Below are 13,884 nucleotides of genomic sequence, written 5' to 3' on the forward strand. Positions count from 1 at the left end.
CTTTTTAATATGCTATCTAGGTTGGTCATAACTTTCCTTCCAAGGAGTAAGAGTCTTTTTAATTTCATGGCTGCAATCAGCATCTGCAGTGATTTTGGAGCCCAAAAAAATAAAGTCTGACACGGTTTCCACTGTTTCCCCATCTATTTCCCATGAAGTGATGGGACCAGATACCACGATCTTCGTTTTCTGAATGTTGAGCTTCAAGCCAACCTTTTCACTCTTCTCTTTCACTTTCATCAAGAGGCCTTTGTGTTCCTTCCTCTTCACTTTCTGCCATAAGGGTGGTGTCATCTGCATATCTGAGGTGATTGATATTTCTCCCGGCAATCTTGATTCCAGCTTGACCTGCATACAGATTTCTCAAGAGGCAGGTTAGGTGGTCTGGTATTCCCATCTCTTTCAGAATGTTCCACAGTTTATTGTGATCCACACAGTCAAAGGGTTTGGCATAGTCAATGAAGCAGAAATAGATGTTTTTCTGGAACTCTCTTGCTTTCTCCATGATCCAGCAGATGTTGGCAATTTCATCTCTGGTGCCTCTGCCTTTTTTAAAACCTGCTTGAACATCTGGGAGTTCACGGTTCACATATTGCTGAAGCCTGTCTTGAAGAATTTTGAGTATGACTTTACTAGCATGTGAGATGAGTGCAATTGTGGGGTAGTTTGAGCATTCTTTGGCATTGCCTTTCTTTGGGATTGAAATGAAGACTGACCTTTTCCAGTTGTGGCCACTGCTGAGTTTTCCAAATTTGCTGGCATATTGAGTACAGCACTTTATCTTTCAGGATTTGAAATAGCTCAATTGGAATTCCATCACCTCCACTAGCTTTGTTCGTAGTGATGCTCTCTAAGTCTTAGGTAATTCCTATAATGATATTCAAGGTGTTAATAGGAAGAAATTGTGGAAATCCAAAATTATGAAGACACAACTTTGCAATGATTTTATCAATTTATCAGATTCCTTTTAGACAGTATCATCTCCTTCTCTCTACTTTTATTCCCTAACCCTTTCTCCCACTTTATTCGTTATTCCCTCCAGTCTCAGAAACGGCAACCCACTCCAGTATTCCTTCCTGGAGAATTCTATAGACAGAGGAGACTGGCAGGCTATACAGTCCATGGAGTCGGAAGAGTCGGACACGACTTAGCAACCAAACCACTCAGAAGTCAAAGCCAGCCTCTCCACCTTGGCTCTTTAGAAACCTTATTTATCTTTATAAAAGTAACACACTCCCACTTGGACAAATTAAGAGTATACAAGGACAGAGCCGAAAGTCAGAACCCTCGTGTCCACCCCTGGACTGAACCATTATGGAGCTTTCTATGGTTTCTTCCACATCAGGGCTCTCAGCTTGGTTGGGAAGTTACAGGGGTGCCAAGCCACCGACCCCTCGGCCTTTGGGGCAGCCTGTTTGGCCAGGGGCCGTGAGACAACTGAGACGGAAGCAGCTTTCTCTGTCATCCCGCTGTCTGGTGCGTCCTGGTGCAGATGAATGGAGGGCTCATGGAGGCGGGCCTGTGCCCAAACAAGAAGAGCACTGCAAGTTTTCTTCCCTGAGTGGGAGTGGCAATGTTTGTAGTGTCTAGTAAGTCCTCTGAGAAAGGTAGCAAAAATGAAATTTTGGGTCACTATGATGTGATGAACAGTAGGCAGAACTACAGACACATAGGGACACAATCGAACTTTTTTCAGGTCTTATATATTGGTGAGAGTCTTCCTCTTTTAATGTTTAAATGAAGAAAATTGAAGCGGAAGGACCACTCTTCTTCCAGCTCCAAAGGCGTCTACTTCTCCGTGCCCAGCACCCAACCGTCTCCTTGCTGGCGATGGAAGCAGAGGGAGGAGGGGTCCCCTTCCGGATGATCCTCTCTCCACCTCTGTTCTTCAAGCACACTCCCCTGAGCATGCCCACCATGGGCTGAGCTGAGGGCACCCAGGGCACCACAGCCATCTCCTTTTTTCCCAAGTCCCAGGGGAAGGGCCGAGGGCCAAGGTCAGGGAACGTCTGGCAGGTAAGTCCTGGCTATGAACTCTACCTTCCTCCAACTTTGACCTCTGTGTTCCAGCTGTGACGTGAGTGCTTGGCTGATACATGTCACATGCGTGGGATCAGAAGTCTGCCCTCACTATTCAAACATTTTGAGAGATCAAATCTGTAAATCGTTAAGAGAGATTAACCATTACAAATTCTTCCTTTCCTAAACAAGAAGCCGAAAGCAAGGAGAGCTGGCGACAGTTTGCTCTTTATTCCTCACAGGGGAACAGATAGATGATACCTTGAATATAAACTCACAGAAGGCAAGGCCCAGGTCCCAGCTGTCTTGATGTCCATCACAGTCTGGCCCCCTGGCACACTTGACATTGACTTAGTGTTGTTCATTTAACTTCAATTAATTTTAGTTGAATTTTTACTTGGCGTGGGAGAACCCTTGAGAATCTTGTGATAGCTGGTTTTAGATTTCCATCTTTAATCTTTCGAGAGGCAGGATCAAAACTGGAAAGCAATCTCAAATGAAATATCGTTTAGTTGGCTTTGGTCCTAGAAGATGGTGAGGTTTTTACCTTTACAGGAAATTAAACCAATGGTAAGGACACTTACTGAAGCATGCCTCTCCACCAACACAGAACTTATCCCAAAAGCAAACTTTAAAATCTTTCTTACCTACTTGACCTGAATAAGAGTCCATCAAGTTGCTTAGGACTTTGAACCCAAAAGCTGAATGATTTTTATGATGTTTATTGATAGGAAAAACCACAACATGCGCTACTAATACTTTTACAGTAGGGTGAAGTCCCCCGAACTTAGCTGTGAGGAAATATTTATGCTATTGCCACCAGCAGCCTTAAATGCTGTTTGCTATGTAGGAGGGCATAGTGATGACTGATGGCCAGTGTTCATCTGCTGGCCTCCTGAGAGCAGGACCCCCTTAGGGTCAAAACCTCTGACACCCATGGGGGACGCAGAGTCCAAATCCCACTACCTGCCCAGAAGCTCCCCCAGGGTGACCTGACTCAGTGTAGGCTGAAAGTGGCTCTCCGCCACCATGCACAATGCCATAAATCTGCTTTATTAAAGTGTCTGGTTGCCTATGGAGGTCAAAGTGAGTCAGAGAAAAAGTCCACAGGATTCATTTAGTTTAGAGATCTCAGGATAGTCTCTTTGCTTTGTGCTTCTCCCATAGGGAGACCGTGAGATAAACCCAGCTATTTAACTTCTCAGGTTAAAGAGACGGGGAGTGAGAACAAACAATCTCTTGGAGTAAGGCAGAGTGTCACTGATGCTTTATTTACATGCGTCACCATTGCTTTTACAAACTAGATTACGGTTTTAAATGGAATACACAAGGCAATATCTACAAACACCAAGGAAAGTTAAGTACTGCGTCTCTATTTCACTTGGAAAGGAGAAGATTCCCAAATCAAACTGGTTCTGATTCTTGAGACAAAAGGTGATAGAGATATTTCATGGTAACATATGGACAGACAAAATCCTCAGTAAGAATGCAACATGATAGTGTTCACTGTGAAAGGATGAGGTGCTTCAAACCAAAGTATCAACTGCATGATTCAGGTGTCTGAATATGGCCATGCACCACACTGAGTTCTAGTTTGCATGGGGTATGAGCAAGAAACTGAAACAGATAAGACAGTTTTACAGATACTGTATACAGATTTTTTTCCCATTCATGCAACTTTTTTTCTTAAAAAAAAAAAAAAAAAGTTAAACATGTGAAGCCAGAACATACATTTTTGTTTATTATCAACTATTTTTTTTCTGGTCCTCCTTCACATCTGTTTGCATTTCCTGTGTACATAATGTGCTAGGACAAGCATATTGAGAGAAGACTGATTGCCAGGCGATGAGATAACTTTAGAGAAATAAGTGACCAGACACACAGCTTTTTTTTTTTTAAAGCAGCCGCACAAATATTTCTGGAGTGTGGCAGAAGGCTCGGAACCAATCATTCATCAAAGTAAAATACATACAAATAAAACTAAACATGAGGAAAATATTTTTATTCAAACTGCATAAAATGTTACCCACTAAAGATCTAGATCAAATATAATACAGTCACCCCCGGTATCCGTGGGGGATTGGTTGCAGGACTCCATCCCCACCCCGCCTACATCCGCGAATACCCAAGTCCCTTATATAAAAACGCGTAGTACAATTGGCCCTCTGGATCCGCGGCTGGCTGACTATGAGGATGTGGAGCCCATGTGTACTCAGGGCCAACTGTACTCTTCTCAGTACCTGGGCACCTGCGTTACAATCTGGTCTGACAGACGGGATTTCACAAGGACTGATCTCTCCTCTTGCTGCACCCTGCCATCCCTGGTCTTCAGGAGAGATGGGCTGTTCGTACCTCTTTGCCAGCGATTGAATTTCTACAAAAATTTTTTGCTTAATTAAAAAATATACGTTATACCTAATCAACATTCCCCAAATATACCAAGAGGAAATCACAGTTCGGACCTGTCAGGATTTGTTTCTGCTTTTAGAGAGAAAGGGTAACTTCTTTATTTTCCTTCACTAGCCCTTGGCATCAGCACACAAAAACATGGGCGTGGCTGTTTGCTTTCCTCTTGATGGGTTTTCCAAGAGATTCTAATATTCCTTATTCTTTAAGTTGGGGTTCATGACATAGACTCCCTTCCATCTTTAACAGGTTCAGAAGCTGCCTGAAATGACACCCTGAGGCTGGGCATACCTGTCCTGAGTAGTGAGCCATGAGGTCTTCTCAGAGTGGGGAAGCGACACACACAGGGCTGAAACTCAACACCAAACCCGACCCCCCAACACACACAGTCCACCAGAACTACACATGTGCACGCTCCACCTGTCAACAGCAAAGACAAACTTCTGAAATCTTGAAAGAATGTGTTTCGGCAATAAAGGGAACTGACCTCAGATTCATTCACAGTTACTAGGATACTCTGAGTCTGGCGGTCAGGCCTCATGCCAGGACAGGGAAGGCTTGTGATAAAGCTCTTTACTAACTTTGGTAAAAGGTTTCTGGTTCTGGAACCCTGAAGGTAACAGCAGAACCCCAGAGTTCAGGTCATGTTTTCAACATTGTTACTCTTCTTTCTAAATTTCCCATCAAAAAGTGGAAGGCTCCCTAGAGCAGCTTAATGAGAGGCTGAGGGTAGACTCTGAGAGTTTGCATCAGGAAGCAAACATTACAACTGCCAGAACCCCGGAGGCTACTGAGTACGCTCCAGGTCAGAAAACTTCCTGTGAGGGACCTGTGACACTCAGAATTTCACAAGGTGGCCACTGGTAGGCCCTTCCTGAAAGCAGGGTCTTAACAGAAGATGGCACCTCTGCCCCTGCCCCATCTGTCTGCAGCAGGATCTGGTTAGTCTAAGGGATCCTGGCCTCCAGGTGAGTGGCCAAGGGTGAGAGTGAGGCTGTGTGATCCTGGACAGGCCTAACTATTTCATTCTTGCCTGACCCTTTCTAGCACTGACACTGGTGCCTGACTTTGCCCTGATCTCAGCTGTCCATGATACTCTACACGTAGATGCTGAGTTACTTTTTAAAAAAGAAAAAGCAAAGAAAAGATTCAAAGCACCCCTCCCTCTCCATTTTCCTGACCCGTTCCATGGCTGTCTTGCTCTCACACCCGCTCGGTCTCTCCCTCGGCTGTTTTAGATTAAATTATAATCTGGTTCTAGGACATTTTGTAAGATATTCTGCCTGAAATCTAACAAACATTGGGGCGGGCGGGGGGCGGGCAGGGAGAATAAATGAGATGCCACAGGTCTGAAAGAAATTCAACACTTTAAAGTTGAAACACATTTGAGGGTTGCCTTTCTTACTCCCAAAGTAGTTTCCATGGTCTAGAAAACTGCAAAGGCAAAGAGCTATTTTTGTTATATTTTCTTGTTTCTCTGAGCTCAGAAGAGAAAGTCTCAGGGCCCTTGTGTTGGAAGCACTTCAGATTCTCCCCTGAATCCGATACCCCCTTGTCCCTTCCCAGTCCCTGACCAAACTGTCTCCACCAAGGGCAGCATTACTTAGGAACCCAGAGAGCAGCCCCCTCACCGACAATGGACAGTCCTCATGGACAGCAGACTACCAAAGACTCAAGGAAAAGGGCTAGCCTTACTACAGAGGAATATAGTAAGCAAAAGTCTGTCTCACTGAGAAGCAGACTGCGTGAATAGAGTACATATTTTCAAAAATTATACATACTTTCAAAATGAAGATTATAAACTTGGAGCAGTTTAGAAAAGGCAATAGGCTACAGGTCTACTACAACCACAAACTGCACAATTTACAGACTCAGTAAAAGGCAGGGTGAAATCAACAGGGCCATCGCTCAAACATGACAACCTAAGCGAGGTGGGAGAGACAAGTGACAACACCAAGCGGAACTTTCATTATGCTAGGAGCTGTTACCACCACCACCATCACCCCCAGAGGAATCAGGAAGCAAAGGAGTACGGGGGCCCCTGGTGGCCAGTGGCGGGTGCAGGTGGTCGGATGGCGTGTCTGTGTTGGTGGGGGAGTCAGCGCCCGCTGCACAGTGCAAGCGTCTGCGAGAACTCATGCAGGGAGGTCTGTGCTGAACTACGAGCCTGGATTCCTAACATCCATGCAGAATGTTCCATTTTTGTAACTGTACATGATAAAAGTATATTTATACATTTGTATGCCTAATGCTTTGTATGCAAAGAAAAGAGTCTTCATATACCTTTTTGGAGAAGTATGCGTATGCTGTGCCAATCAGAGCGTCATTGTCCCAGTTTCCTGTGTACCAAAGGTGTTCCCAACTACTCTGTCTACCAAAGAGGGCAACTAGAATCACTTTCTGGGTCAAACAGAAAGCACCTATGCAGCACCATAAACTTTTTGAAAAGAAAACAATGAAATCCACAGAAGCAGGGAAAGTGGAGGAGGGAGGCCAAAACGGCCCTATCTTGTACTTCCACTGTGTCACTTGTACAATTACAACCTAAGCTTATTTATATTAAAAAAAGAATCGGTTTGTATGCTATTGCCTCTCATTCATACACGTCTACTAGATCAGATTATACGGAGCAAGGCTAAAAGTAATCAAGGGTGTGCATTTAGAAAAAAGAGCGACTTGGGTTTGTACTTTCCACACATTTCTCACCGCAGGCTTAATGTTTACCTGTAAGTTCACTTCTGCAAAGCAAAACAAGACTACTTTTTTTTTTCCTTTTCTCCTTAAAACTAAATCCATTAGTGGCATTTGGCAATGAGTGAAGAGCTGAGCGGATTTCTTCCTTGAAAAGATCCTAATTTCTAACCAGCATATGATTACTGTGACTGTGTGAGCTGAGGATACTGACAGGAGACCACAGGCCAGACCCATCTGGCAAATGCAGACCAGGGCCAGGGAACTGTCCCCTGAGCGCCCTGACTCAGGACTGAGCACTCGGGGTCAGATGCTGGGCACCCTTCAGTTTGCAGATGCAGGGCTTTGTCCTTGGCCGGTGTGCCCAGCAAACGCTTGTGCCACTGTTGATTTTTTTTTTTTTTTTAGAAAAGAATAGTTTTCTACCAAACTAAAGAAGACAGAAAAAAACCCTCTAGTTTATGTAATGTGTTAGTCTGGGGAGTTCTACAGGCTTGGACATTTGTGACACCCAAAGCCAGGGCAGTAGCTGGTACATTTTCTGTTTGTAAATGTGCCAGGGGAAGGATGGTTAACACTTTAACATAAAAAGACTCCAAGTCAATGCATGTGAGAAACTGAAAGTCAAAGGAAAACGAACACAAAAACAACGCTTAACACATCCCATAAACCATCTCAATACTAAAACACCACAGGATGGCCCGCAGGCTGACGGTGTGCTCTGAACGGGGTGGGCGGTGCTGGCAGGGTGCTGTCCTTCGCTGGCAGGTGGCTGTCACCCCGTACAAGGAAGGTTTTGCATACTTTATAGAGAGAGTTCTGTGCGAGGATAAGTGCTTCACCCGGGGGAAGGGGCCAATAACAGTCTCTGCTGGGGTAGGAAACGCGCGGGCTCACAAAGGTGTTAAGCTGTAAACGGTATCACTGTCCACTTGCTGAGAGCAGATTTGGCAAAGGGTTTTCTCGGTAGGTCTTGCGTCAGTTTGAGGGTCTACAGGAGGAGAGAAGAAAAGCAGAGACGGTTAAGGACATTCAAACAGTAGCAGCGGGCCCTCTGGTCACACCTCCTGAGCCTCCCCGGTCTCCTCACCCACCTCTGGGCTGGGGTGCTCCAAGTCGGGCTGTTTTGCTGCACTAGATTCAAAGGTCTGAAAACCCAAGGACAAAACCTGAAGATTACTTACCTTACTCCTGTCCTGATAACAAAATGTTCTCAAATTCAAATGCCTAGATGAAATGGGGTCATTCACCTGGGGAGGTTAACAAAGCCAGGTAAACCTGCGGTGTCTCAGCGGGCCATTCCAAGTTAGGGAGGGCTGGGTTGCAGATGGGGTTTTACTCCAGATTTTTGGACTGAAGGGCTTCCTGGGATATAGGACTTTCATGCTATAAACCAGAGAAGCTGGTCACCCCAAACAGACCAGATAGGCTTCTCTGGTTCTCCCCTGCCTGCTCTGCGGACTAAATGACCTTGCTTACCAACCTTTCCACTGATAGCCCAACACCAGAGGAGGAAATGGCCACTTTCCACAAATGCTTCATCAGTCTGCATGGATGGCCTGGGGTAATCTTGACTTCCCTCACCAAAAAAACAAGTAATCTCTAAGTAGACTGTCTTGGGACTTTGCTTTATATATTAAAAATCTACAGAGGAAATAAAATTATATCACACACAAATGGCTCAAAAAGCCTCCCACAGAATACCCTTTTAACAATGAATAACAACATCACTGTTGGCATTATTATTATGCCTCCAAGAAATCTTCCAATCGTTTAAGTCCTCTCAAAGCATCTGAATTTACACAAGTCTTATCAGACATCATATGACCACCAAGCCAGGAAAAGTTGGAGAATTAAAAAATAAACTTATTATACAGACACACACACATATATTTATCCACAGACTCAAAAGATGTAGCTAAATGAACTGATGTGACAGGCCTCAAGACCACTTGTTTATGGAGACAGTGTCAGCTGTTATGGTTTTTGTTTTTGTTTTTTTAAAAAGGCTCTAGGTCAAGAAATGGATAGAAAAGTGGGAGGGAAGTAACATGAACTCTGGATTGTCTCACCAGATAAGGTGAATAAGTAATGAAAAATGCATCAATAAGCTCCCCCCTCTTACTCACTCATACACACACGTTATTTACATCTGCTTCTCTCTCTTGACGACTGCTTGGCAATCTTACTTTTCAGTACTCCTCAGAAAGACAGAACGGCTTAGTATTTGTAACATTACACACCCACGGTCACAGCTACCCTTGCTAAAGCTCCAAAAAGAAGAGCTTGGGTTGTTTATGAAAGGCAGAGACGATAAAGCAGGAAAAGGCCCCCTTTTTTCCACCCCTTCCCCAAGTATTCTGTTTCCCTTGCTGATGGCTTTTTTGGAGTATTCTCTGCTCTGTAAGGATACTAGATAATATTATCCTGGACTATAAAATAACGGCTTGCTGATTTCAAAGGGAGGAAAGGTCTGACGGTTATCAGCACCTGTGAGGCATCTAGCCCACTGGAACTGGTGCTGTTCTAGCGGCGCCACCTGGGACCCCTGAGGCCCGAACAGATAGGGTGCGGATATGGTTCTTTGGAAGGGGATTTCGTTCTTTCCTTCACAATAACACTTAACAAACCACCACCTAAGATCACTATGCAGTCAGTCATCAGGGGACTCTGGTCCCCAAGTCCGGATCCTGACTTACTGTAAGTGCCAAGAGAGAAGCTGTGAAGTATTACCTAGCCCAAACCCCATCCCTCCGTTCCCTCTGGTGTTAATTACTCAGCCACAGACACCAGTGCATGCTGGGGAGTTGACACACTTCATTCCCCAAGTACAGCGGCAGAGCACGCAACTTGCTCCGATGCTGGCAGCGGGTCAACACAGGAGGGAAGAAGGCAGGAGGCACCTATAAACCCATAACATGACATCGTTCTAAGCAAAAGAGGGCATCAGACATCACAATCTCATCCAAAGGTCCACACTAGCAGGGAACGTCATCATTAAGCAGAGGATGTGTGGACCTGCCCTCTTTCCTTCTCTTCAGAATGGGCTTGGGGCCCCTTGTGGCACTATGCCCTGGCATGCCCCTGAGCTCGCAGAGGAAACAGCCTGCGCCTGGAAGTTCAACTGGCAGAGGCCAGGCCCAGGCTGAGAGGCGGCCCTCACAGAGGAAAATTGAAAGGAGAAACCCCCTCCACAGGATGGAAAGGCAACTTGTTCCTCTGCGATAGAAGGCAAACAGTTTGTAAAATACTGTGAACACAGAAAGGAAACGTAATCACCCTTCTAAGAGGAACAGCAGGATCGGTATTCACGAGGAAGACCTTACAATTAATCACAAGGAAAGCAGCCCCTCTAAGGCCCCTGCCTTAAAGATTTTTTTAACCTCTCTCTGGTGGCTTGATGTTTACACATGTTTATCTGACACCATCAAGGACTGGAAAAATGAAAGGAGCACAGTAAATAACCGGATTTAATGATACTTGGTTTGGACACAAATTCCCTGCGTTTGAATGGTGCTCTCATTAGTCTTATATTCTTTAAAGTGAGATGCTTTAGTTAACTATGAGGTTTACGTGTGTATGTTGACGGCTTTATGAGTCTAAAACCACATCAGATTAAGCAAAACTTGAGGAAGGAAAAGGAAGCCTACAGCTGAAGGGGATTACAGCCGTCACTTCGCAGTTACTAGGCAGTGGGCCAACTAACATTAAATAGGAGGACGTTGTCCTGTCCCATCCAGGACTTTCATTAACAGGGAGAAAATCTCCTCCCTCTCCCTCCCTGCCCAAGACTAAGTTTGAAATCAGGCTGTTGATGCAAAGAAAATGAAATAGGGAAACCAAATGATGAGGCCCCTTCTAAAAATATCTGTGGATGCTGTCATCTGGTCTCTGGTGAGAGTAAGTCCCTCTATAACCTTGGCATCTGTAGGGAAGACAAGTTTCTGCCTAATTGTCACCACTAAATCACATGATGTTCTAAGAAAGGGCCACGCCTCCAAAAAACTGTACACAAAACACGACCCCCATCAACTTTAATCTGGGAATAAAACATAAACTGTTTCTGCTGCTGTCCTCCCACAACTAACTCCACTGTGACAAATCCGGATTTCTCAGCAGTGTTTTTATCTTCCTGGCAGAGAGGAGAGGAACAGGGCCCCAGTTCCAAATATGACAGGGAAGGAAAAAGAACCACAGGGACAAAACTCTCCCGTCTGCAAATCCACGCAGGTTAGCCACTGCTTTCCCAGCCAAAACTAAAAGATGCTTGGAGGAGTCTGCCTGAAACACAAAATTACAGTGAAATACCACTTTCTTTACTCTTTAAACATAAAGATAATTTAAGCCAAACTTGCAACCCCTGGGGCGAGTGGGGGACTAAACATAGAACATTTAGGATGGAAAAGAAATGAATCCATGGTTTGCTCAATGACAGGGAAACTTCAGGTGGATTTCAGAGAACAGGTGTGGGCTTCAGAGAAGGAATGCTTCTACCTGAGTAGAGACCAAAGAAGTGCCTGCTGGCTACCATCTCTGCTTCCCCCCAAGGAGGGTCTGCTGCTGCTGCTAAGTCACGCCAGTCGTGTACGACTCTGTGTGACCCCATAGACGGCAGCCTACCAGGCTCCCCTGTCCCTGGGATTCTCCAAGCAAGAACACTGGAGTGGGTTGCCAGTGCCTTCTCCAGTGCATGAAAGTGAAAAGTGAACGTGAAGTCATGCAGTCACGTCCGACTCTCTGCGACCCCATGGACTGCAGCCTACCAGGCTCCTCCGTCCATGGGAGTTTCCAGGCAAGAGTACTGGAGTGGATCGCCAGTGCCTTCTCCGGAGGAGGGTCTGAGGGACACCCAATCCATCACAGGCCACAACCATCTGACAGCATCCAAGGCTTCCATTGGTATCACCCCAGGAGAAACAGCAGGGCTTGGGTAAGGTGGCCATGTCCGATGTTGGAGAGTAGAAACGTCAGCAAGTCCTGTGGAGCTCATCTTTACGGCCCAACTATGAAACAGCTCAAGAAAACACCTAATAGTGTTTAAGCACAATACTCTGGCTTAATTTGGTAATTTCTTAGTCTCTTCTGGGTTGGAAGAGGGCAGCGCATGAAAACCAACCTGGTGTTCAGGGACTGCAAAGGCCTGGCTGATTAAAATGCAGCCCTCTCCCTGTGAGGCTGGCTGAAGAGAACCACCCTCCACAGCTGCCCGAGAAGGGGAATTATAGGAGGTGCAGCTCTATAAAAACCCATTTGGCAAATGTTATCAACTTGCCATTTTAGACACTGAATAGTTTATGAGCGGAAAGAAAACAGGTATGGAAATTCTGGCCAAATCTATACTCAGTTGAGGAGCCTCCCCTAAAGGAAAATCAGGTTTCCAGGAAGGGCAGCCCCTATAATACTCCAAAGCTGTGGCTGGCAGAGACCTGGGGGGTTTGGCTCTGCTGACCTCATTCCGGCTTCACCACCTGATCCGATGGGCCAGGTTCAGTGCCTTGCCTGGTCTGCTCTCCCCATCCAAACATCCAGACAGCTCCTCCAGCCCCACCCGCCCCAGGCTGTCCTCTGCTTAACTCCTAAGCCACACCTGGCACCTCATCATATAGTGCCTGGAATGGTTACTTTTTCACTCAAATTGAATTCCCAATGTACTGAGAACAGAGCAAAGCCTTCAAATCAAACCACTTACGGACCATCTCATTATCTCAAGAGCACTGTCTTAGACGTGGTATTCACCCACGAGAAGTGTGCATTCCAGCAGGGACACATTTTCTTGATGTCCCAAGTAGCCTGCAAAGTTGAAACAGAGGAGAGGCACACAATAATTGCTGGCTGAATAAACGAACGAACGTCCTCCTGAAACAGCCATCTCTTCCCTCTGCCAGTTCAAACACTTACCGCTCTTTTAAGCCTTACAGCTTCCATGAAGCATTTCAAACCTACAGCTGCTGAAAGTTAATCTCTGCTGAATCCAAGCAGAACCTACTGCTTGTGGGACAAGACCTAGAACTTTAATGATCCCCTTCTGGAGGGAGGATGGCTTCTTAGATTAAGTTTCTAAAACTCACACTTCTTGTAAGATGAAACTTCCTAAGGATCAATACAAGGCACACTTTTAACATCCAAATAATTTAATTTTTATAATAATAAAATTTTAAATAGTAAGCATTTAATAAAGAATTTATCTTCTCCCATCCTACTACATCCACTCTTAAGTCCAGCTCCCTGAAATAAGAGTCTTGCTACTCTAGCTCTCAAATTGCTGTCGCGGCTAAAGAGATTCATCATTTAGAAACAAAAGGGAACTGTAGTCCAGGAGGAAATCTTAGACCCATAAACCATGACCTGAACATCACACTGTTTATGTTTGCTGGGTGTGGGCCCATCCTGTGTGACTCCTCACCGCATTCACTGGCCAGAGAGGGTGGGGGGACAAGTGGCAGCATGCAGCTATCCTGCTGGGCTGGGATGCTGCCTTGGGGCCGGGGGCAAGTGTAGCTGCAATGCTCCAGCCCAGCTAAGGGTTCGGCTATCAAGCACTAAACAGTAGGGTCTCCAACGGCTTCTTTCCCTGCTTTAGCTATGCAGGATTTTGAAGACAATCGTAAATTTTCCAAAAGTGACTCTGAAACTGACCATACAAAATCAGCTATTTTAGTTCCACAAATAGTCCAAACCCCTCATTCACCTATAAGACACGACCAGGCCATGAGGGTAACACAGATGGTGGCCAAGAAGCAGCACCCACACCAGTTCAACAGAGGAAGG

At 45.4% G+C, this 13,884-nt stretch overlaps 1 protein-coding gene across 6 annotated transcripts in view; it reads right to left on the minus strand.

Annotated features, from left to right (window-relative positions):
- Positions 1-3,264: 3,264 nt before the first annotated feature.
- Positions 3,265-13,884, minus strand: part of FOXO3 (forkhead box O3) — a 123,978-nt gene continuing 113,358 nt past the window's right edge. For all 6 annotated transcript variants that reach the window (XM_055433354.2, XM_088840651.1, XM_055433353.2 and 3 more), the window contains one exon: positions 3,265-8,107. Coding sequence is in view for 1 of the 6 variants with exons in the window: in XM_088840651.1 (XP_088696777.1) it covers positions 8,021-8,107 (87 nt within the window). In the remaining 5 variants the exon portion in view is untranslated. The remainder of the gene's footprint in view (positions 8,108-13,884) is intronic.

This window comes from Moschus berezovskii, chromosome 10, assembly GCF_049115385.1.
Source record: "Moschus berezovskii isolate FMDL1 chromosome 10, NW_MosBer_1.0, whole genome shotgun sequence".
NCBI classification, from domain to species: domain Eukaryota; kingdom Metazoa; phylum Chordata; class Mammalia; order Artiodactyla; family Moschidae; genus Moschus; species Moschus berezovskii.